At 36.1% G+C, this 26,422-nt stretch overlaps 1 protein-coding gene across 1 annotated transcript; it reads left to right on the top strand.

The window, feature by feature from the left end:
• The first annotated feature begins 1,164 nt into the window (after positions 1-1,164).
• lpcat2 (lysophosphatidylcholine acyltransferase 2) lies at positions 1,165-25,303 on the top strand. The gene is made up of 14 exons (XM_049471198.1): positions 1,165-1,491; positions 4,108-4,250; positions 5,287-5,504; positions 5,744-5,856; positions 8,567-8,627; positions 13,200-13,258; positions 17,188-17,222; positions 19,607-19,661; positions 21,087-21,169; positions 21,277-21,402; positions 21,594-21,747; positions 22,490-22,588; positions 23,041-23,182; positions 24,664-25,303. The coding sequence occupies exons 1-14, from the start codon at positions 1,381-1,383 to the stop codon at positions 24,840-24,842; spliced, it is 1,578 nt and encodes a 525-aa protein (XP_049327155.1). The 5' UTR covers positions 1,165-1,380; the 3' UTR covers positions 24,843-25,303.
• Positions 25,304-26,422: the final 1,119 nt, after the last annotated feature.

The following is a 26,422-nucleotide window of genomic DNA, read 5'->3' as shown; positions in this document are numbered from 1 at the left end:
CAGGGCTTTTGGAAAACAGCTGTAAAGCCTGTGGTGTAGAAAATACAAAACTATAGGACCCATTACACCGTTATTTTTATATCCTTCGGGACGTACCAGCATTAGCATTTTGTTTTAATATTATCGCGATTAATACACAGTAGCGAAAGTCCCGCTAAATAAATAAATTTGGGGAATAAGCCTTCACCACGTGTTGTCCCCCAAACTGTGGAAAATTCAAAAAGTATTAGAGAAGGAGGTTCAGCGAAGAATTTTAAACATTCTTAAAACATTCAGTTTTTAACCAAGCTTATAATTAATTCACTACTGTATTTTACTTCATTTTATTATTTAATTTTATTTAAATTCTCTTACAGTGGTAAACTCTTTTTGAATTATTTACTTTAATTACCTATTTCTCCAAGTTACTTCCATTGTTTTATTAATTTTATCATTTTACCTGCTCCTATTCCCCTTGAATTGAGTGATCTGCTTTATATTTTATTATTTGATTATTAATTATTATTATATTTTTTTTAATAGCTGGAGTTTCATATTATTTTTAAAATAATAGCACTGGATAATACTAAATGAAAGGTTCTATATTAATAACGTTTGTACTACTACTATTATTATTATTATTATTATTATTATTATTATTATTATTATTATTATTATTATTATTTAAAGTAATTGATACCACTAATATAACAGTAATTACATTTTACAAACGTAAAACGGATTCATTCATTCATTTATTTATATTTAAATAAATGTAATCTCAAGGAAAAAAGTGTGATTAATTGTGAAATGCTGTGAATAATCTTTTTTTTTTATTATTTAATAATATATAAGAAAATTTAACAAACAGCGTCATCTAGTGGTGGATGTTTATAACAGCATTTAATGCTTCGTCATTCACTCTATAGAAAAGCCTTATCTCAGCAAATTACAGTACAGATATAATGAGCAGCATCATATTTCAGTTTTAAAGAAATTAATCAAAATAAATAATTGATTTATACATAAAACAGCAGTTTTTTATACTATATAATTAAATCAGTAGCTTGTAAATATGCATAGAGCTCCGTAGAGATACAGTGTTTCCAGGTGGAGGCTGGGAATCACGAGGACACCAGCCGCCTGGCCGCGTTACTGCAGCTCAGAGGCGGATTATCTCCGGGTTTTAGGCTTCAGCAGAGGAGAGAGGAGGTGGAGCGGTGAGGAAGAGTAGCTGATACACAGCTCACACCTCTCTCTCTCTCTCTCTCTCTCTGAAGGTAGAGCCTGGCCTGGCCCACATTGCGCAACCGGCCAGAATGCGCATCGAGGAAGTTCCCCAGTCGGAGCTGCAGCTGTAGAGGAGCGGCGGCTCGCGCTGACTGAGCGGTGTTAGATGCCATGCCTCCCCAGAGAGTGTTCACTGTGCCCCGGCAGCAGTCCCTGCTCCTCCCCGCTGTGCTCAACCCCTTCGTGCAGGACGTGAAGCTCACCAGAAGAGAGAAAATCAAAGTGAGTACTGATATCTACCTTTTCCTGCAGATATATAACCAGCTACACCCCTACAGCCGGTCTGATAAATTAGATTATGCAGTGTTCTGTTGGGTAGGTTAGTAATAAACGGGCTGCTGAGCTTTTGAAAACCCGTCCGCTGACTGGTCGCAGTTAATCTGATCCGATAAAGCCACTAGTAGGGAGTGCGCTCTCCTAAAGAGCATCCAGCCCCAGATAAAACATTTAAACACACACATACACACACTAGCCCTGTGTAGGGGGCTCATGCTCTGCTTAAACTAGTCCCAGCATTCCTAAAAAGAGTGTTAGCGATCCGAAAAGCAGTCCTGGCAATCTAAAATGAGTCCCAGCAACCCTAAAATGAGTTCCAGCACCCCTGAAATGAATTCCAGCACCCATAAAAGAAGTCCCAGTACTCTTAAATGGAGTCAGAGCACCCCTAAAAGTAGTTCCAGGAACCATAAAAGGAGTCCTAGCACCCGCAAAAGGAGTGACAGCACCACAAAAGGAGTTGCAGCATGTCAAAAGGAGTCCCAGAAGCCCAAAAAGGAATCAAAGTACCCCAAAAGTAGTCCCAGTAACCCTAAAAGGAGTCCAAGCACCCATAAAAGGAGTCTTATTACCCCAAAAGAAGTTCCAGCACCTCTAAAAGGAGTTCTAGCAACCCTAAAAGGAATCACAGCACCTCTAAAGGAGTTCTAGCAATCCTAACACGAATCCTGGCACCCCTGAAAGGAGTCCCAGCTTCCCTAAAAGTAGTTTCTGCAGCCATAAAAGGAGTTTCTGCGGCCTATAAAGGAGTCCAAGCACCCCTAAAAGGAGTTCCAGATTGTGGCCAGGATCAGATTGGCACATACCTAATTTTACATGAAGTTTATTTCACCTGAATTTAGTGTTAACGGTCACTAGCTGTGTCTCTCCCATCACTCTACCAACTGCTACCAGTTGTGTGAAGACCAGAATATTGTTCCTCTAAAACCTGTGAAAGAAACAAACCACGTCTTTGGAACTGCACAGGAAATTTGGCAGTGTTAAATCAACACTGTTAGTGTTAAATTAACACTTATTAGTGTTAAACTTTACGCTCTCAGTTTTAATTTAACACTGTGTTGATTTAACACTGCCAAATTTCCTGTGTGCTGTTGCTGATGCAGTATCACTGGACGGCTGTAGAAAACGCTTACTGTCAGTATTGTTATTACTCAGCATTACTCAACATTACTCCATAGAGTCATAGGGGGAGAGCGAGGGTCATCTTACCCAATCACAAAGGGCAAGAAACCTGTCTCTTGGACCTCTGTTCTTACGTTATTCTATGTCCAAATATTGAAAAGTTTTTACAACCTTGCTGACACAAACGCACACATACACATCATCTCTAGTGCATGTGAAGAGTGTAAAGTATTGTCATAAAACCTGAATTTATTGGCACCAGACCTAATGCCAGGCATAGAATAGAGTGGTAGAGTGATAAAGCCTCTCAGCATTAAGCTGTGGAACAGTGGAACTCCAATGGTTCTCTGGAGTGATGGAACTCCATTCATTGGGATTTGCAATTGGGGAGATGTCGATAAGTTGGGGTGGTGATCATCCAACACACTGACCCTGAAGCCTTCCCTGGACATTAGAGACAGTTACTTTAACCCTTAGAACCCTACAGACGGATTTTCCATCCAAAATCACACTTTGTGTTCTCAGCCTAATTACTCAGGAATCCCTTCACACATGAACATAATCCATATATTGTTAGAAAAGACAGAACTTACTCTTTCGAAAACTAGTGATCACATCCCAGTGCGGTAAAGCTAAATCTACAAGAAACCCATTGAGAAAAACACCTAAAAAAGTGAGATCTCCTTCCCCAACCAATATTATTATTTACCTTTAGTGCTTCAAACATATTTATATGATGTTTCAAACCAAATAATATCAGTAAATGACTCAAAAGTGTCCACAGAAAAAGTGTGAAACTACCTGCTTTACTCAAACTAAAGCTAGGTATGCTGCGCACTACTTTATATAGTTTTTATTTTACTAAGTAGTTATTTTGCACTAAAACTTTTTATGTATTCAGACTAAAAAGTTGACATTTTTGTATATAGTTTTCTTTGTGTGTTCTGATTAAAATACTGAAAGGTATAGGTTGCTTCAGTTTCAGGTTTTTAGTATCTACATGTATCCTAGAGGTGTGATTATCAAGAAAAATAACTCCGCCTGATGCTGTTTCTCCATGTATTTTGTCAAAGTGATAATTCCATGTAATGAACTCAATGAACTTATGCTTTCAACTCATGAACACTCTAGTCTAACTATTTTTGAAAAGATATCTTGGGTTTGAATATATATTTAAAGTCTATACATTCAAAAATAAGTTTTGGCCCTATTGACCAAAACATGGCCACCCATAGGATACACTCTGAAAACTGAAAAGTCAAAATATGAATAAATATTTGTCATTTTTGAGTTGTACTACTTTGATTTTTACTAGCAACCCAGTGCTACTGCTGTAGGAAGGACCTAAATCGGGTTGATTTTTTAAGTGAATAATAGCTGTAATTATGAACCATTACACTGTTTTTCTGCTCAATTCTTCATGTGTGTTCTTGTACACAGTGTTTCCTCAAAGGAATCGTCCTTGTGCCGCTACGCTCCATCTTCCTGATCCTGGTCCTGATGGTAACATGGCCTGTTGCTGCTTTAATAACCTTCAAGCATCCTCTGAAAGGAGAAGTGAAGCCTATGACCGTCTGGAGGAGGTACACACACACACACACACACTGATACAAGCCCATAATTTATTTACTGCCAAAAAGATCCACAATCATTCACAGAATCTCATTAACTGCGTCATTTTAGATACTTAATGCAGCAATATCAACAACTGGCTAATACAAATTAGGGCTGAGTATTTGCAAGACTTTTGCAATACAATATGTATCACAATACAGTAGATATATTCTTAATACTGTAAGCAAGGTGATTTATATATTGGGATTATTTAAGTACAATTTTAGGAAAGCTGCCACAGTATAAAATACACAGAATCATATTTATACAATCTTAATAATAGAAAAGTTTACATTTACTCAACCATAACAGTGAGATCTATCTAGTGGGCGGAGTTTAAACACAACACAAAATAAAACCCTGACATCAATCTTTATATGCAAACTAAAGATATACAATATTGATATTGTCTTGCATCCTTAATACCAGTATTAGTTTATTCAAAATGTGTATTTACAGCACTACTCTTTGCATGTTAAATACATTTTTCATTTTTATATTTAACAGATTAAACTACAGCAGATGTATATGCAGTACATACTGACGAAACACAGAAAACATACAGTTTTAAATGCAGCCAAACTGAAAAACTGAAATTGAAACAGTCAGATCTGCAGAAAATCCAACAAAATGAGGAACAAAACTAGTAAACAAGGCTTGCTAATTAAACATGAAACTGGTACTTCTCTCAAAGGAATGGATAGTTATATAATTATGTAATGTATATTATATATTTTATTATATTAGCTATATAATGCATTATGTGTGCAGTAGCTATGTATTTGTGCACATTGACTAAATCCCAAATGGAAGACTTATTAAGAAAAAACTGCTTATCCCCATAGCCCATTTTTTGCTTATTATATGCATATATGACTTTTTTGAGGGTTTTTTTTTGTATTTTGTGTAGTTTTTGCCAATATATTCTTTGCAGTGTATAATGATCACAACACTACAAAATGTAAAAATAGTCATGTAAAAAAATGCCTCTGTTTATTTTTGCAGGTTCTTGTGTCGGACGGTGATGGTGTTCTTAGGCCGGCTGTATTTTTTCGGGTTGGGTTTTCGTGTGGTGATTAAGGGAAGGCAGGCGAGCAGTGCCGAGGCTCCCATCCTGGCCGTGGCTCCTCACTCCACTTTCTTTGACGCCATTGTCTGTGTTGTAGCCGGCCTGCCCTCCACCGTGTCCCGCTCCGAGACTTTGGCCACGCCCATATTTGGTCGTAAGTTCAGCTTCAGTTCAGCGTAACCCTAGCGCATTAAGAGCTTTATATGGGGCGAGTTTTTATTAGATACCGCATGTTTATTGGACAACTTGGAAACCATGGAAGCATCAGTATGGTGTATTTAACTGTACTGATAAAGAAAAATAGGAACAATACAGAACTTTTATAGTAACTGAGTTAATAACTGTATTACAGTGTAATGAAAACACAATTTGTGTTATTTGTGTGTTCTTCAGGGTTTCTGCGGTGCACGCAGCCTGTGCTCGTCTCACGTAAAGATCCGGATTCACGCAAAAATACAATCCTGGAAATCAGCAACCGGGCCAAATCCGGAGGCCGCTGGCCACAGGTCAGGGCAGTTTACTGTTTTGCATATTGTCTTGCATAATGCATTTATTGTGCATTAAAATGTCTGCATGGCTATAACTGTTAGGGATGGGCAATATGGACGTATAGTAATATCACAATATTTAAAGGTATTTTTAAATTGACAAAAAGACGATCTGACAAAATATGAAAAATAGTTTTTAAAAAATATATGGCTGCAATAAAATAAATATTTGCCTATTTAATATGTATATAAGAATGTCATACATTTAGTAGAAACAAAAATCTTTAAATGTATTTCTATTTTGCAAATAATAACTTACAAAGACTATGATTTTGAATGAAATACTAATAGTGTAACAAAAAAATAAAAATAAAATAAATAAAGTGATGTAACAAAAGAAGTCTACCACAAAAATAAAATGCAGCATATTGTATTTAGTGCATGCATAAAAAACTTAAGAACAAATAAAAAAGTAAAAGTATACAGTAAATAGCAAAACCAAAACAAAATAGACTGCTTTCAAGAATATCACAATATGGATTTTTTTTTTAATTGTGTCACAATGTTGGAATATTGGAATATTATTACATACGATATGATATGGAAACACCCCTATTATCTATAGAGATTGGTTCCAAAGGGAATTCAATTCTAGTTCACCCTGGTTTAGCATTTTTAGCTAAATGTATTGTGTTAAAATTTAATTTTTATTACAATTAATGTGTAATATTAATACATTTAGCAATGAAACATGATATAGCAGCAATATGCTTCACATTTAGCTCAAAATAATTGCTAAATTTGTTTTAAAACAGTGACTGCAAAGTTTTAAGGCCTTGTGCAAATCAATGATAAATAATTAAACTGAAATACTAAAATAGTGATATCAATAGAGTGACAATTTAATAAAATAAGTAAAAAACTAACAGAGTCTGAAAGTAAGCATTAACTAATTATACACTGACATGCAAAAGACATGCAGTTTTTTCTATCTCTCATAGTCTTGTCCATTGAATGTAGATTTGGATTTTTGCCAGAGTTGCTTGTTTATTGGCATGGACAATTCTAGCCAGATACCTCTGGTCACGATCACTGCCACTCACTGTGCTGTCCACTTACAAGGTTATTTCTAATATAGAGGTGGACCAATATGGTAATATTGGGAGTCTTGCCCAAGAAATCTTATTGGTATAGCACAGCAGAGCATTCAGTCACCCAGAGCAGGAATTGAACCCCAGCCTCAAACATTGTAGCTCACTGGCAGGCGGCAGGTGGTGTTATCCACTGCACCACCACACAAACCACGACAATGGTAGTAATGCCTTCTTTGATGTATTTTAGTAGACTTTGGACTAAAAGTCACATCCATCTGCCACTGGCAGCCACTATCATGCCTCTCTCGAACTCTCTCATGACTCGTCACTTTGCCATGAGAATTCCATGGTCATTTTTTAAAGCTTACTCAGCAGCCAGAGTCTGAAACAGCACATGCTCTGGCCATGCTGATTGGATAGATAGAACTCTCTCCGGCTGTCTAGTGATGCAGCAAGGTCCTCAGATTTCTAGTGTCAGCATGCACACACTCACACAATCGCACTGCTTGACCTATGATATGATGTAATCGAGCATGTCTTGATAAGGGGGTTTCCAGTTGGAGTCTACATGTTTCAAAAGCAGGAAGTGACTGTGGAGACCTTCCCTTCCTGTAGTAATTGAAAAAAAGACGTCAAAATCTTTTCGTTGCTGTCCAATGAAAAAATAGTATCTCCATTTTTGACAATGTTTAGTTTACTATTCAACACAATTTCAACCCACTAACTGTTGCTCACACAGTGCCAAAATTTCTTGATGATGGGACCTATAGAAATACTTCAAAATGACCTGAAATAAACTCTTTTAACATTGACTTTCATTGAAATTTAGAAAGTTTTTTTTCTCTCTCCTGTAAATTTACTGTTTTAAAGAAACTTGTTTTTCTTTTTTTTGGACAGCTTTGATATTACCTGCCGATATTACAAGCAGATGAAACCTCTGAGAAGGAACTAACCAAGGGTTACCTTTAGATTAATACTAAATTAATACTAAACTCATGAATAAAACATCTGGAATTATTTAGTAAATAAAAAAAAGGTTAAACAAACCAAGAACAGTTTTGCACATCTTGGCTGGATTTTCTGAAGCACCTGGAATTCAGGCATTCAGTTAACAGCTGTGCTAAACTCGTCAAGAGTTAATTACTTTAAGAAGTTCTTGTCTCTTAATGTGTTTGAGAGCATCAGTTGTAAAGTTGTGAAGAGGTAGAGTTACAGGTATACAGTGAATAGCTCTGTTTGAGTAAAGTTCTAATCCAGTGCAGTGGGTCGCAAAGACCACCAAAAACGTTATGATGAAACTGGCACTCATCAGGATCGTCCCAAGAAAGGAAGAGAAAGAGTTTATCAGAGTTACCAGACTCAGAAAGTTAAGAAGTTAACAGCTCCCCAGATAAGAGCACCTAAATGCCTCACAGAGTATTTTAGTTCGTTTAACATTTTTAACAAGTTTCTACATGATTCCTTCTGTGTTCCTTCATAGTCTGAATAACTTCAGCACTAAAGGTGTGTCCAAACTTTTGACTGGCGCTGTACATACAAAGAAATAATCTGTTGGTATTTTATTCTTTCTGTTATGCCATGACTGTTTATTCATTAATTTTATGATAATTATTTGTTTGTTGGTTTGTTTTCAGGTATTGATTTTTCCTGAGGGAACATGCACAAACAGATCGTGTCTCATTACTTTCAAACAAGGTAAAAACACACTTTTACCTGAGTCTGATCTTATAATGCAGATATGTATTAGTCAATGATTTTTTGCTATAGAATTGTGAGTTATCTCACAGATTTGTATAAAAATCAAAAAATGTAAATCTTTTTAAAAAAGGCCACAAATAGCCACAGTTTTTTATTATGTTTAAAAATTAACTTTTGTTGTTTATTGAACATTTTTGTCCGTAAATTTTGGGATCTGGGGGATTTTTTTTTTCTCCCTCCCTTGTGAAAATCGGTAATTGCACCGAGCATGTGGAAGAATCATTTTAAACTGGGCGGGTGTGATGCAGTCTCCTTTCAGAGTGGATGAATCCGATTCCAGGTTATGTTCAGTCGGAGAGAAAAAGAGAGAGAGTGCTCAGTCAGAAACTTCACTCCTTCGTTTCTTTAGTTTTACTATGAGTGAATGAGCTGCTGAGCTCTGAGTCTCCACTTCTGAAGTCTCCATTGCTACACCAACCGCTCACGTTCAGTAAAACCGAGCCGGATCCTCTTTTAGAGGCTGTACGTGTGACATAAGTAGGTAAAGAAGAAGAAGAACTCTCGTGGAAAGCAACTCGACACCCCAGTTTTTAGAATGATTATACAGTTTTAGGCTTAGCAGGGATGGTCGTTCCTGCACACTGTTACCATTAAACACAATATTTTGTGCCTTTTTCACTCAGAAATGCTTCTGCTTTCAGTTTAGAAGCAAAAGAATATTCACTGCTACTTTAATTTACTCCATTTAAATGACAAATGAATATACGTTATATACTTATGTGTCATTACTGCATGCCTGAAGTCAGCCACAGATTACAAAGAAACCACAGCAGCTGCAGCAAAGTCGATGACTCAGAGTTGCCGAAGACGTTTCTATAAGACTCAAGGTGTTGCACTGATGGTATTAAACACTCTTAACGTGTTTGAGATCATCATTGTAAAGTTGTGAAGAGGTAGAGTTGGTATACAGTGAAAAGGATGAAACTGGCACTCATCAGGACCATCCAAAGAAAGGAAGAGCAAAAGTTACCTCAGACTCAACTGAAGTTGCAGAAGACCTTTCTAAAAGACCCGAGGTGTCGCATGTATGAAAGTACTTCAGGTTACCATGGAAACTGGGCAGAGTTTCAGTGGTATACCACAGCAGCTCTTGAGCGAAGCACAATCACCTAAAGAGAAAACACACCAATGTTCTGATCAGTGGCCCCTCAGTAACAGTAAGAAGAATGTAGTGTTGTATAATGTATCCATTAGTCTCCCATATGGAAGCTCACTGGCAGGCGGTGGTGTTATCCACTGCACCACACCAACCATGAAATAGTGGAATCTAATGACCACTGCTGTCTGGTGGGTTTAAACACAACACTAAATGAACCACTGAAACATTCAATAAATAAGTATTTATCTACCTAAATATTTAACTTAAAGTGATACTAGCTGTATCGAGAGCAAGAGGCAACACCATAACAGTAAAATAGGAATTGGCAAAATATAATAATTATAGTTCCTATGTCTTTTGGGAAGCAAATTGCAGCATCCAATCTAGATCATCTCTACACCCTTTTACGTGAATGGAATATTAAACATAATTTCACGTGCCTTTTTTTTTTTACATACTATAAGGCACACCCGATTATGAGGTGCAATGTCAATGAACGTCTATTTCCTGGTATATTTTCATTCATAAGGCGCACAGGATTATTAGGTGCGTTATGCGACACTAGTAAGGAACAGGGGTGTCGCCATGTTTTCCTCCTCCTAATTCAGCAGTAAATCACCTGTAAAGCTAAGCTAAACTAAGCTAAGTAAACAGAACTGTATTTCTTAAAAAAAAAAACATTTTATTTTAAAGTGAAACAAGCTCTTGATGTTAATCTACACAAATTTCTCTCCTAAAAACTGTTTATTTCGGTGAGTAAAGTGCTTCCGTTTATTTACTGTAAGCTTAGATGTCCAGATTTTCACTAAGGCTAGTGCTAGCTGTGGTTAGCGGCTAACCGCTGCCCAACAGCGCTACACTGAGGAACCCTGAGTGTTCCGGTAAGCCAGGGCGATATTAGCTAGCGGTTCATCCCACGTAGCTTGTTTTAACATGGTAAACAGGCAGAGATACTCACCTCTGAACGGCGAAAGAGCTAGCGCTTAGTGCAGTTAGTTGGGTAATGCTAATGCTGCTCCAGCAGTGCTAGCCAGGGTTAGCAGCAGGCTACAGGCCAATAATACTCACCTTATAATGCGAAAAATAAATGCATACAACAATATAGTTTGAAAATGTTACTGTGTCTTTGCAGGTATTGATGTCTCCTGAATGGCATGACAGTAATAACCAGTGAACCAATTTGCATCTCATGCAAATGTAAAAAAAAAATAATGAGATAAGCTCTTAGAGGATGAATGGGGCTTTCAAGCCATAAGCATTTGTTTTGTGTTTGCGTACAAAACCAGCTGGAATACTGTTTGCAGAGGTCGCAAAAACAGGAACCCATGAGTAAACTTTAGATTCATATCTATAGATGTAACACTGATACTCAGTAACTTCCTTTCTTTGTTCTTCCTTAATGTGAAACAGTGGTTGTGAGTGTTTTAAAGATCATATTTTAGATTTCATCCATTTCAGTCTTTTGCAGGTTATTCAGTTCAGGGTTGTATACCATTTGTTGTCAATATAGAGCTTTGGAAAAAGAAAAATAAGAGACCACTTAAAAATGATGAGTTTCTTTGATTTTACCAAATTAAGAAATCTCTAGAATATAATCAAGAGGAAGATGGATGATCACAAGCCATCAAACCACCAAGCTGAACTGCTTGAATTTTTACACCAGGAGTGGCGGCATAAAGTTATCCAAAAGCAGTGTGTAAGACTGGTGGAGGAGAACATGATGCCAAGATGCATGAAAACTGTGATTAAAAACCAGGGTTATCCCACCAAATATTGGTTTCTTTGCATTATTTGAGGTCTGAAATAGGTGTAATACCGTTCACGATATTAAAAAAATTAAATATCGTGAACGATATTATACCTTAAAATATCATGTAATATCACTCATCCCATTTTCCATTATACATCTACTAGAGACAGAATGTTTCTGTCCAGTATCATTTATTTTATTTCAGTTCTGGATATATGGATGTATTTGGAGTGCATTATTATTAGTGTCATTACATTATGGATCATTGACTTCTGTTACAAATCTGATAAAATTCTTGTATTTTTTAATATCTCACTTAGGGGTGTGCAGTATTATATTGTATGTAATAATAAAATGTATATATATATATATATTTTCTTGCAGTGTATAGAATATTTTTGAAATCGTTTTTTTTTTTTATTTTTTTTTTTTAAGTGTTTTGTCATATCGCCAATGTGACGCCAGGTAGAGAGGAGTGACGCGAGCCGAGTTAAAAGTACAAACAGGTTTATTAGCAGCTAATAAGCATAATAATATAATATAATAATATAATAATATGGCAAGCTAACAGATACTGCTAACAGGAAAGCCAGGCAAACAGCGATCTCACTGATAACAGAAGACGTAGTCAAAAATACAGTCCGAGTTCGAAACCGAGAAACAGTCCAACCATACATCCAATCCAATAAGGGCAAAACAAAAGACATAAACCGATAATCCGAAAACAGGGTCATAACAAGAAAGCAAAAACAGAACACAGGAAAACGCTTAGTTTGCAACATGAGTCGGCAATACCTCGCGGTGTTTGTTTACAAACGGATGCCTTAAATACAGGAGCTAGACAAGAATGAACTGGAAGTAATTCAGAATACAGGTGAATCAGAGCGTCGGAGCGTAACGCGATTGGGTGAAGGTGAAAGGTTATTATTGATGTCATAACCAGGGGAATTCTGGGAAATGGAGTCCGGTAGTGTGGAAGGAGAACAAGGCTGCGTGACAGCCAAGAGTATCGTTATCGCGAAAATACCGTGAAATATCGTGATATTATTTTAGGGCCATATCGCCAACCCCTAGTCTGAAAGCTCTGCACCTTTTTGTTATTTCAGACATTTCTCATTTTCTGCAAATAAATGCTCTAAATGACAATATTTTTATTTGGAATTTGGGAGAAATGTTGTCTGTAGTTTATAAAATAAAACACCTATAAATAGCAAAATCAGAGAAACTGATTCAGAAAAGTTAAGTGTTCTCTTTAATTTTTTTCCACAACTGTATATTGAATTGATTTCTTCTCAGGCCTCGACCGCAAACCATATCAGCCCAACAGAAGCGGCTCAGTAATCAGTATGTATTGACTAACTGACTGAATGAGACTTGCTGCATAGTACGATAAATAGGATGCCATAATCTAGGCCACAGGCAGATCAATGGAGTCTACTGACTGGCATTCACAGCGACAAAGAATGCTAACTGATATCCAGCCACTGCACTGGGGTGAATGAAGGGTTAACCTTTGTGTGCTTTGACCTCATTGTATTGCGTTTACACAGTGAGTTCACGGGCTGGGAGTGTGTTTAAAACCTGGATCAAAGACGACTGTTTGGAAAGAATGAGTGAAAGAAAAAAATGAAATAAAGATTTTCTCTGTTTATCTCTGCAGGTGCCTTTGTGCCAGGAGTTGCTGTGCAGCCTGTGCTTTTGAGGTACCCTAATAAGATGGTAAGTGTTAATGTTGCGCTCTTTAAAAGTACATGTGACCAAAAAGAACATGATTTTTTGGGTGTGAAGGCAAAGGACAACAATTTGTGGTTCCTTGCAGATCAATCTAATGCAGAGGTGTTGAATTCATTTTAGGTAATGGGCTGCATTACATACATTTCATTGTCAAAAGGGGGCTGGAACCACTTTCTGAACGGCAACATCTGCTCTGTCTGAGCTTAAACATAAATTATACTGTAGTAGTCTCCCAATAAACATGTTCATAAACGAAGACAGTGTTTGTTTTAGCCCTGCACAGTTTAAACAGTGCTGTAATGATGCTAGATAATGTTTCTGGAGAACAACAGGTCCTTAGTACACTAAAAATGATGAGTAAAATTTACTTTAAAAAAATCACAACTTTCTGCATTTCCTTTTTTAAGTAAATTTAATTTCAGATTTCAGAACTTCAACTCGGTTTCAAGTGAACTGAACTTCAGTCAATCCTTATCTTTTAGTAAACTTTACTTAGTTTATTTTTAATTAATTAATCCTTTCTTTAAGTAAACTTTACGTAATTTCTGCATACAATATTACCTAATTACTTAATTTATTTTACTCAAATAAATAATGATGCATAATATATTATGATTCCTGAAATTTAAATATTTTTAGTTAAAACACACATTCAAATAGTTACATAATCTCAAATATTTATTTTGTAAACAGACCAAGTCTCACTGTCTCAACACATGGATACTAAAAAGAATGTATTGCGTGCCATCCATGTGTTGAGACAGTGTAATATGTGTGTTTTAACTAAAAATATTTAAATTTCAGAAATTAAGTAAAGGTTACTAAAATAAATGATTGATTAAGCAAAAATAAATTAAGTAAAGTTTACTAAAAGAAAGGATTGATTCAGCAAAAATAAAGTCGAAGTTACTTAAATTTATCTGAAATTAAATTTACTTAAAAAAGCAAATGCAGAAAGTTGCGAAACCTTTTTAAAGGTTTCAGTGTATGACTGGCAGGTCCACATAGTTTGGAACATATTAGTATACACTTTTCCCCAAAAGAAGGGAGATACTACTTTGATTCTTTGATGCGTCTTTGAATTTGGTCTTTGAATTTGACTCGGTTGTCCCATCTCCAGCTTAAACAGAGACTCTGATTGGTTCTACTATTCATGAGGCTCAAAGAAGTAACATTATTGCCTACAAATGCCCAATTATTTGTCAATTTTCTATACATGTCTCTTATAACATTACAATAAAACAAATGATTTGTAATCCAACATTGCCCATATCATTCAAATACATTGCACTTTTGATATTATAAACCCAAATATTTCTCTACTTAAATTTAAGTGGTTAAGATGTATTTCCTCTTGGTGCAATTGGTGATGAAATAGATTTTGTTCTGCACCATCAGTATTGATAACACACAACAAACAGTACCTATTATGTAGCCCTTTGAAATATTGACAGCTAACACAAGAAATAGAAAAACACCACTTGGGAAATGAAGTGATGTTGTTTTTTGGTTCTGACCACATATAATAAATATTGATTTATCTTTATTGCATATCTCATACACAGTCTATGCAATAGGCCTGTCGTGATAACTGATTTATCGACTTATCATACAAAAAATGCTGTGAAGGTGCACAAGCAGATGAGTTACAGAACCAGTAATGTTATTTTGTTTAGTATTCTGCTTATAGTTGTTGTAAAAGGTGGGTTTGTGCACTGCTGCTTGTAAATGTGTTTGTTTGTGTGTACGTGTATGTCTAATAGGGGTGGCTGATATAGCCATGAAACAGTATCGTGATATTTCATGGTATTTTCACAATAATGATACTCTTGGCGATATGACAAAACACTGAATTAAAAAAATGTTTATATTTCAAGAATACACTACTGCAACGAACTGAAAATTAAATTTTATTATTGCATACAATATGATATGGCACACCCCTAACTGAGATATCAGATTTGTAACAGAGGTCAATGATCCAGAATGTCATGATACTAATAATAATGCACTCCAAATTTCTATATATCCAGGATTAAAGGAAAATAAATGATACTGGACAAATATAATCTGTCTCTAGTAGGGCTGCAACGATTAGTCGATAAAATCGACAATGTTGATTATTTAAATTTGTTGACTACAATTTTCACTGTCGACTTATCGTTAATTTGTAACAGTACCAAGTGCTGGCGACAAAAGCGGGATGAGAGACTTAGTTTGTGTCTCCAAAATTGCCCAAACACAACAGATTACATATTAAATCACTAAATATCAGTTATTTCCATGTTTAAACAACATTCAGATATTTAAATGCTATTTAAACCTCATGTTCTGCTGTTTCTATCGTTGTTAGAGGTAGCCCAAATAATTGTGACTACCAAAAAAATTATCATTAGATGCAACCCTAGTCTCTAGTAGATATATAATGGTAAATTTGCAAATAAGTAGTACCCTGATGTGATAATTAGGGGTGGCACAATATTTCAGGGTATAATACATCGGCGATATTCAAAAATGTTGGCAATATTATTGCGTACGATACAATATGGCACACTTCTAGTGTCTAACCAGCAGGGGTGTACACACGTTGAGCGCGTGCGGCGCACCTGCATTGCCAAGATAGCAATAAACATATGACTGTTGTCTAGGTTCTAATCAGTCAGTGGGGCACCTGTTTTCCTGCTGCCAAGATATAATACAATATACACCAGCAATTTACCACAGCACACCTCACTTCCAGACCACCACGCCCATAAGCGTAGATATATTCTTATTTACTGAATATACTGGTGCAGGTGCAAGGTGTGGAAGTAGACTGTTGGCAGGGTGTAAGATAGCAGTGAGCATCATATGATGCAGTTTGACTCATATTTGAGCCCTGGACATTTAGTGTATTCAGTACAAGTGTACCTAAATGTTATAATGTAAATAGTAGGATAGTGTATTTAATTCATTTTGTCATGATAGAAAGGCAGCACTCTTACCTGTACAAAATGCATGTCCTGAAGGAAGCTTCTTCAGTAACTGCACTTCAGTAGCTTCATTTCACTGCATTCCAATGCTTTGAATCACTGTGAAATAGTTGGCTCACTGATTATCACTCAAGGCTGAGAGTGTTGTTCTTATCACTGATACACTCAAATAGAATCTGTGGAATTTAGAGCTACATTTCATGCAGTTTTTTTAACTGCATTTTTCTGCTTTATTTCATTTATTTATTTTTTTGTAGGTGTCTTATACACTGCCTGGCCAGAAAAAAAAGTTGGTCCGCCTTTAACTTTGATTGCGGCACACCTTTTCTGTGGTATTGTTTCAATAAGCTTCTGCAATGCCACAAAATTTATTTCAATCCAGTGTTGCTGGATTAATTTTTCACCAAGATCTTGCAGCAGCATTGATGATGGTAGAGTCTGACCACTGCTCAAAGCCTCTCTTCTCCATCCAGCACATCCCAAAGATTCTCAATGAGGTCTGGACTCTGTGGTGAACTCTCTCAATCCATGTGTGTAAATGATGATCTCATGCTCCCTGAACCCTGAACTCTTTCACAATTCCAGCCCCATGAATCCTGGCATTGTCATCTTGGAACATGCCCATAAGTCATCAGGGAAGAAATATAAAATCCATTGATGGAATAACCTGGTCTATATTCAGTATATTCAGGTAGTCTGCTGACCTCATTCTTCCAGCAACACATACTGTTGCTGAACCTAAACCTGCCAACCAACTGCAGCATCAACCCCACATCACTTACTTAGTTAAATCCAGATGGTGAACTTTTTTTTTTATTGGCCAGGCAGTGTATAAGAAAGATAAAACTAATTGTATAAAATAATGAGAATAATTTACTCACTCTGTGGTACTGGTTCATACTTTTACACTCACAACTTAACTCTATTTTCTGTTTTTTTTAGGATACCGTTACATGGACCTGGCAAGGCCTCAAAGCGTAAGTGATTCAGATTCTTAAACAAGTCAAGGCAAATTAAAGCCGTTTCGCTGGTTAGCCTTACTAATAAGTAATTACTAACTCTAAACAGTAAGGCTACACTGTTTTCTTAAGGCAACTGTTTAGTCATAAATTGCATCGTGCTTATGGAAATGCTCTTACTTTCACTGTTAAACATATCCCTACGATTTGATTTCACCAAACGTTTAAAATCTTGATTGCCGATTATTCAAGATCTTTTTCCGACCTTTTTTTTTTTGGCCAGGCAGTGTATATTATCCCAAAGGTATTGGGAAGTGCTGTAGCTTCGAATCAAAAGCCCTGGTCTTCATATTTTTTCCTAGGGAGGTTATGTAAGTTGTGGGTGCTGGCTTTGTGGCTCAGCAATGGGTGTGCCTTAAAGCAGCTGAAAACAAATAAGTAGAGAAAAGGTTTGCCGTTTACCACAGGGTGGGACCAAATAGGTGTTACTTCAATATCTGTTATATTTTTAGTTTATACTTTTTATTATGAATGTCATGCAAAGTTATATAAATAAGGCTAATTTCCTGCAATGTCCTGCCCGTAATACCACTCTACACCTGGGAACCATTTCAGGTCTATAACTCTGTTCTGCTAAGCTGTATTTTTGGTAGCCCTAGCCCCAGGCATGTCTCTTCTCCTGCTTAGTCCTGTACTTAATTAGAAAAATGAGATGATGTGGGATTCATATCTAGTCTAGTCTTTTTTTGCGCTTGTTGTGTCCATACTTGCTCTATTTAATTCCATGAAATTGCCTCTAATTTAGCTATCACTACATAACAACAGAGAGTTACATTGCCTGTGATTGACTTCCAATAAACAAGAATATATGTATTTTCTCTAGATATAACATTTTATATGCTTTTACTTTTTACTATACAGAAGTGTCTGATTACAGTGCTTTTTGTAAGGAAGATGAATATGACCAGGAATAATAAACAAGGATAAATAAGGTCCCACTTATATAACTAAGCGTCTCTAATAACCGTGTAGTTACACATTAACAATCATGTAATAAGTGTATCATGTTTCTAAATAGGTTAATATGATAGGATAATTCTGATTTTATCATAGGAAGATAAATTAGAACATATATCCATGTGTAATCATGTAACCTGTACTGAAATGTAATCAATCTTAAAAAATGCATATTTCCCCAGTAGCTAAATTGTTATTACATGCATTGTTAATATTTGTAACTACATAGTTATTAAAGATACTTATTATAACATATAACGTGGGATCATTAATTATTAAAAATATAGACTGATATGGGCTAAAATGATTTTTAAATCACTCATACAAAAGTAGTGTGTAAATTGTATGGAATGCAAAACAGCTTGTAAGGGGAGTGGTAGAGGTTCCTAATGGTGACCTGCGATAATCCATCCCATGCACCTGTTTCTTCAATCAGGGTTCATGAAAAACCTAAAAAAAGTAATGGAACTTGAAAATAGCAATTTGTGGAGTTTTGAAAGTTTTGGAAAAATAAAATACCCAGAAATTTTGGAAAAGTCATAAAAAAAAATTCTACAAATCTTTGTGTTTCTGTTTATCAATAGCTCAAAATAGTTAACTCAGTAATTGGTACCACTTTATAATAAGACTACCTTTATAAAGGGTTTATAAATGGTTTACAATTGGTTTATTAATGGTTACTAATTAGGCTGTAAATGCTTTAAAAATAATTAATAATCAGTTATAACACATAAGTAGAAAGGGCAACTATATAGATGGCTGTGGGTTCACTACTTGGCAAACAACAGGTCATTGTTGCCCTTTCTATGTATGTGTTATAACTGATTATTAATGATTTTTTAAGGCATTTACAACCTAATTAGTAACCATTAATAAACTAATTGTAAACCATTTATATACCGTTTATAAAGGTAGTCTTATTATAAAGTGGTACCCAGTAATTCAGCAGAACACAATCTGAGACACATTTTATTATTAAAAATTGGGGGTAAAGATTTTAATCAGATTAATTTTAGACCTACTATAATCAGTTTTGATTATAGTTTTAGTTGATTTTTGGTTTTATTGTCAATGTCTGCACTGTTGTTGTTTTTTTAATTGTATGGTCCTGAAAGTTTGAAATAAAGGCATGGAAAAGTCATGAAAAAATCATAAAAAAATGTATTGATAAAAAAAAAGAGTGTATGAACCCTGTCAATGCAAGCTGTTGAGATTGCAGCAGTATGTGGACGAGTATTATCCTGCTGGATTAAATTGTGTGTTCAGAAAAGGTCAGCCCTCTGGTTGCTGGATCTTTTTATTAGTGTACTATTGGGCTGTATGAGCTGTAATCTGTTTAAGTTTGTGAGAAAGTGATGTAATGCTGCTGTTGTTTCCGGTTGCAGGGGGAGACTGCTTCTCCTCACCCTGTGTCAGCTTTACACGACGGTGGAAATTGAGGTTAGCCACCTCCGGTGTCTACTTCCCTCTTCTAGTTTCTGCTTTTGAACCGCTGTGTCTAAACTCTTCAGTAGCAGTATGTACCAGTTACACCAGAGAGATTATGTGGCCTCATTAAAAAAAATATATAGAATTATGACCTTTAACAGGATTAATACAGTACTGAGTACTGATTAGATCTCAAAACTTAATGTGGCTGCTATAGAAATGAAAATAAATTAATAAAACTGTGGGGCTTTACATCTAAGAGATCTAAAATGAAATGAAAAAGTTCTCTAGAGAACAGTGTTTAAGTAACAGTGATTTAAATAAAATACAAATGACATTTGTGCTTTTGGCAGTGTGCCAAGTCCTGCTGGAAAATGAAATCTGCATCTCCATAAAAGTTGTCACCAGAGGGAAGCACGAAGTGCTGTAAGATTTTGTGGGAAAACAAAACTGCACTGACTTTAGACTTGATATAAAACACAGTGGATCAACACCAGCAGATGATCAGCATGTCTCTCCAAACCATCACTGATCATCAGTACATTTTACATTTCATTTGTAAATCAAGGGAGCAGAGTCTGGAGGAAGAGTGGAGAGACACACAATCCAAACTGCTCGAGGTCTAGTGTGAAGTTTCCACCAATCAGTGATGGTTTGGAGAGTCATGTCATCTGCTGGTATTGATCCACTGTGTTTTATTATCAAGTCCAAAGTCCTTGCAGTGTTTCATGCTTCCCTCTGCTGACAACTTTTATGGAGATGCGGGTTTCATTTTTCAGCAGTACTTGGCACACTGCCCACACTGCCAAAAGTATCAATTGGTCTTATATAATATTCTAATTATCTAAAACACAGATTTTTAGGTTTTTTTATTAGCTGTAAGCCATAATCATTAACAATAAAATAAATAAATGATTAGAATAGATCTCTCTGTGTGTAATACATCTCTATAATGTATGATTTTCATATTTGGAACTGAATTACTGAAATAAAGTAACTTTTCAATGATATTCAAATATTTTCAGATGCATAACTAAGGACAACATTTCTCCCCAATTCCAAATATTGACAATTAGAAAATGAGAAATGAGAAAAAAAGATGTAGAGCTTTCAGTCCTTAATTAATGCAAAAAAATAATGCATCTTCTCCTCCACCAGTCTTACACACTGCTTTTGGATAACTTTATGCCACTTCTGGTGTCTATCTATCTATCTATCTATCTATCTATCTATCTATCTATCTATCTATCTATCTATCTATCTATCTATCTATCTATCTATCTATCTATCTATCTATCTATCTATCTATCTATCTATCTATCTATCTATCTATCTATCTATCTATCTATCTAATGGATTGTGAAATATTGACCTACTTTTAATGTACAAAATAGGTGATGTGATACTGATATGTGTGCATTTTTGTCTGTGTTTTAGTTTCTTCCTCCACACGTTCCAACAGAAGAGGAGAAGAAGAACGCCAATAAGTTTGCTCAGTCTGTGAGGAGTGTGATGGCTGAGTAAGGAAGACTGAATGAGTTTTATTTGTATGAGACTACACTGGAGACCGGCATGCGTGACTGTATTAATGAGTTCATGGTGTGCATGTGTGTTAATGTGTTGCTAGGTCACTGCGTATCCCAGTTACAGACCACACGTTTGAGGACTGTCGTCTGATGATTTCCGCAGGGGAGCTGACCCTGCCCATGGAGGCGGGGCTAGTGGAGTTCACCAAGCTCAGCAGGAAGCTTGAGTAAGAAACTGCTGCATTGCTTTAAAAGACAAAGATATGAAATAATAGTTCATTTATTAGATTTCACCTGTACAGTTAATATGGGAAATATTATTATCAGTAGGGGGGTAATAAAACATAAGAAAGCCCACCATTCGCTTTTTTTCAGCACTATCAAATAATTCTATTGTGTGTTTCTATTCCTTCCACAGTCTGAAATGGGACAATGTGAAGAAGGAGCTGGAGAATTTTGCTTCCATTGCATGCTCTTGTAAAGGAGGCCGAATCAGAATAGAAGAGTTTGCGACTTTCCTCAAGCTGCCAATCAGTCCAGTTCTTCAGGAGCTTTTCTCACTGTTCGACAGGGTGTGTACCAAAGCAGAAGAACCAGCACCCACCACCAACACCCAGTGTTCTAGGTGTACATAACACGTAACGCCCAGTGTTCTAACAATGTCTTCACTAGTTATGTTCTGTCCCTTGTAAAAGAAAAGTATATTAAATATATTTATATAAAAACAGGGGTAAACTACGAGAAGGGGTAAAAAAAGTCAAAAATACAAAAAAAATTGTTAAACAACAGAAATAAACAATAGAGAGGGAAACAAAAAACAAGTCAGTAACAAAGGCAATAAACAAAGAAAACACATTTTAGAAGAGCTAGAGAACTAGCTTCAATACTCAGCAGGGAACAGAGCAAACTGAGGGCTATTTATACTGGATTGGCCAGGTGCAAACAATCATTAACTGGGGGAGCAGGAATGCCATAGTATTACGTGATCAGCAGGGAAGAGTCAGGGACAATAAAATAACATTTATTAGAGAGTTAAAATAATTAGCGAAGGCACATCTTAACTTTTTTTTATGGACAATAAAATAACATATTTAAACAGTAATTGTTTTACCTAAATTCTAATTGCCGGTGGGGTGGGGCTTAACCACAATCCTGACCTTTTTCAGGATTTTTAGGACAGCAGTGCCCCAAAATGTAGAGGGAACCCTCCCTGCAAGAGTAAAGCAGGATAAATATATTTTAGTTGATTTCAGAATTTTAGATTAGCTTGCTTTCTTGTTTAAGTTAACATGTGTTTTCTGTGTGTATCTGTAGGATGGAGATGGTACCATTGATTTCAGAGAGTATGTCATTGGTGTGACGGTGTTGTGTCGACCAGCTAACACAGAGGAGGTCATCCAGACAGCATTTAAGGTACAATATATACCTAAAGCTGACACCTTGCTTGCTCTAAGACCATGGCATGTTTGTGCATTAGATTTTGTTATTGTGGACATTATTTCATATATTTTTGCTTCTTTATTTGGTATATATTTTTTGTGCACCATTTGGCCAAAACATTTGTTGAACCACTTTCTAATTATCTAAAAAGCATGCCTTGCGCGGCTCTTAACATTCAAAGGGCATGTACTAATTTTTTTAGTTAATCATAAGTGTGCTTTGGGCATAAAATGAAATGAACAAATCAGTGTCAGAAGAATGGCAGAAGTCATGGGACAGCAGCATCTAAATTGATCATGAAGTGTCACCTCGAATGCCAGCATATATATTGTATTATTTATTTAATGCAGATCAGTCTCATTGCCTTGAATTAATATAAGCAGTTTATTTAATTACAATTAATTACAATCTCTTCATTGCTTCAGCTCTTTGATATAGATGAGGACAATAACATCACGCTGGAGGAGTTTGCTGGCCTGCTGCGCTCTGCTCTAGGTGTTTGTGACCTCAACGTTTCCAAACTCTTCAATGATATCGATGCTGATGGATCAGGACATATTACATACGGTATGTATGAGTTGGCCTGTAGAAATGCTCCAAAGTAGCGAATGGTTTGAATCCCGTTTATGCAGCTTGCCTTCAGCTGCCGGAGCCCCGAGAGAGCACAATTGGCCTTGTTCTCTCTGGGTGGGTACAGTACAGTAGATGGTGCTCTCTCCCCTCATCACTCCTAGAGTGATGTGGATCAGCACAAGGCTGCGTCTGTGAGCTGATGTATCAGAACCGAGTCGCTGTGCTTTCCTCCGAGCGTTAGCACTGTGATGCTACTCGGCAATACTGCATCAGCAGCAGACTCAGCAAAAGAGGCGGAGTCTGACTTCACATGTATCGGAGGAGGCATGTGCTAGTCTTCACCCTCCTTATTTTCAGGCATCACTAGTGATTTAGGTGAAGTCCTAATGAGTGGGTTGGGTAATTGGCTGTGTAAATTGTGGAGAAATGGGTTAAAAATGAGGCAGAGTAATACAAGCTCATTATTACTAATTCTTTGTGGTTTAGAACACTTTTTATCATGTTTAGAAATAAAAAAAATATTTAATTTAAGATTTATTTTAATATAGATTTAATATTAGGAAAGTAAGATTAGATTATGTTGTGTGCATTACAGAAAGAAAACAGCCTTCATATATATATTTTTATAACTGGAACTAATAATAATTCAGGTCTGTATAGGTTAAAAAAGTGTTCTAAATTACATAAAATTAGTTAAACTGAGCCTTGTTGCCTCATTGGCTGTAGTGCCACCATGTCCTAATGTTCTGTTCTGATGAACAACAGGTCTCAATTGCTTTTTTATTTAACAAAATGTTTTTATAAAATGAAAATACATAATGTCAATTGTAATAGTCATAGGATCTGAGGAATAAAAAAATTGGGTACCACTTTAAAATAATACTACCCTTATAAAGGGTTTATAAATGACTTATAATTTGTTTATTAATGGCTACTAGGATTAGGATGTAAATGCTTTAAAAATCATTAATAATCAGTTATAACACATACATAGAAAGGGCAACAATATAGATGGCTGTGGGTTCATTATTTGTCAAACAACAGTTTCATTCAGTCATTGTTGCTCTTTCTACATATGTGTTATAATTGATTATTAATGATTTTTAAGGCATTTATAACCTAATTAGTAACCATTAATAAACTAATTGTAAACCATTTATAAACCCTTTATAAAGGTAGTCTTATTTTAAAGTGGTACCAAAATTTGTTTTAGCCCTAATTAATTCTTAAATCCATCTCACAATGATCTGAAAAATGGCAGAAAATGACATTAAATAAAATTTTGGGTTCATTTTTGGTATAATTTTTGAGCATTTCCAAATTTCATATGCAATATGACTCCACAAAGGCCTTACATTTAATTTCCCTATATCTGTAGATCCCCTGTTGTATTGAGTAGAGATAAATTATATATATATATATATCTATATATAATCTAATCTGTTCTCACCTGATTTTTTTTTTTGTTGCTGTAGACGAGTTCCGCACCTTCGCTCTCACCCACCCTGAGTACGCTAAACTCTTCACCACGTACCTCGAGCTCCAGCGCTACCAGGGCCTCCAGGGGGAGGAGTCGGACTCCTTCTCCAAATGCTGCACCTATTCCCCCGACGACCACGAGGAAGAGAGCAACTCTGACAAGAAGGATGACTAAGCACCCTGCGTAAAAAAAGTACTGGGTCACACCCTGGACCAAATTCTGCCGCAGTCATCGTAACATGTGCCTTAGGAGGTCACAGAGTCGCCGCTTTTACCCTGAACATATGCACCACTTCTCCAAAGGCTGCAGATTAGCAGATCTGGGTTCAGCTGGATCCTCCTGGCCTCCACATACTCCAGTCTTCAGATGCTGCTGCTTGAATCAGCAGTTCTGTTTAAAGCGTTCTGTAACACTGTTGGTTTTTTTAATTTATTCATTTTGCTTCTACGGTTATGGCAGCTTGATACTGTGGCTTTATGTAATACAGCATTGCTGCACCCCACCCTTGTTAAATACAGTACAGGCCAAAAGTTTGGACACACCCTCTCTTTTTCAATGTGTTTTCTTTATTATTTTTATGATTATTTACATTGTAGATTCTGACGCTGAAGGCATTAAAACTATGAATGAACAAATGTGGAGTTTTATGTACTTAACAAAAATGACCTGGCCTCCACAGTCACCGGACCTGAACCCAATCCAGAAGAAGGCAAAGGAGCAACAAGTGCTAATAAACACCTCTGGGAACTCCTTCCTTCAAGACTGTTGGAAAACCATTTCAGGTGACCACCTCTTGAAACTAATTGAGAGAATGATGCCAAGAGTGTGCAAAGCAGTAATCAGAGCGAATGGTGGCTATTTTGAAGAAACTATAATATAAAAAAATATTTTTTAGTTATTTCACCTTTTTTTTGTTATTAAATACATAAAACTCCACGTGTGTTCATTCATAGTTTTGATGCCTTCAGTGAGAATCTACAATGTAAATAGTCATGAAAACGCATGAAAATGAGAAGGTGTGTCCTAACTTTTGGTCTGTACTGTATACTGTATGCATTGTCGAGCCAGTAATATTTTACAATGTCGAATACAATCTCAATTCTAAAAAAAAAAAAAAAAAGTTGGGTACTGTGTAAAATTAAAGTTAATATTAATATTAATATCTTGAAAAACGTAAAGAACACAATGCAAACATTTGAGCAAACAAAACTAACTTAAAAAAAAAACAGAATATGTTTTAGAGAATATTTTAGAATCTTCAAAATAGTAGCACCTCTTTCTTAGATTAGACAGTTTTGCACATCTTGGCTGGATTTTGTCAGTCAGCTTTATGAGGTAGAGTCACCTGAAAATTCAGGCCTTCAGTTAACAGCTGTGCTGAACTCGTCAAGAGTTAATAACTTAAATTTCTTGTCCTCTTTATGTGTTTGAGAGCATCAGTTGTAAAGTAGTGAAGAGGTAGAGTTACAGCTATACAGTGAATAGCTCTATTTGAGTAATGTTCTAATCCAGATTATGAGTATAGAAAAAAATGGCTTAGAAAGAATGAAGAAAGGTCAGTCAATCAGAACAAATTCAAGAACTTTAAAAGTATCCTCAAGTGCAGTCACCACAAAGACCATCAAAAATGTTATGATGAAACTGGCACTCATCAGGACTGCCCCAGGAAAAGAAGAGCAAGAGTTCCCTCTGTTGCACAGGATAAAATCATCAAAGTTACCAGCCTTAGAAACCGCAAGTTAACAGCTCCCTAG

Source organism: Astyanax mexicanus, chromosome 23, assembly GCF_023375975.1.
Source record: "Astyanax mexicanus isolate ESR-SI-001 chromosome 23, AstMex3_surface, whole genome shotgun sequence".
NCBI classification, from domain to species: Eukaryota; Metazoa; Chordata; class Actinopteri; order Characiformes; family Acestrorhamphidae; genus Astyanax; species Astyanax mexicanus.
This window is presented reverse-complemented; position numbering and strand designations above follow the sequence as displayed.

Bases quoted from the DNA above. Each gene is read 5' to 3' on its own strand.
- lpcat2 (XM_049471198.1), top strand. From the start codon at position 1,381: ATGCCTCCCCAGAGAGTGTTCACTGTGCCCCGGCAGCAGTCCCTGCTC. The intron at 4,251-5,286 runs GTACACACACAC...TTATTTTTGCAG, and splicing joins CCTATGACCGTCTGGAGGAG to GTTCTTGTGTCGGACGGTGA. The intron at 22,589-23,040 runs GTACAATATATA...TCATTGCTTCAG, and splicing joins TCATCCAGACAGCATTTAAG to CTCTTTGATATAGATGAGGA.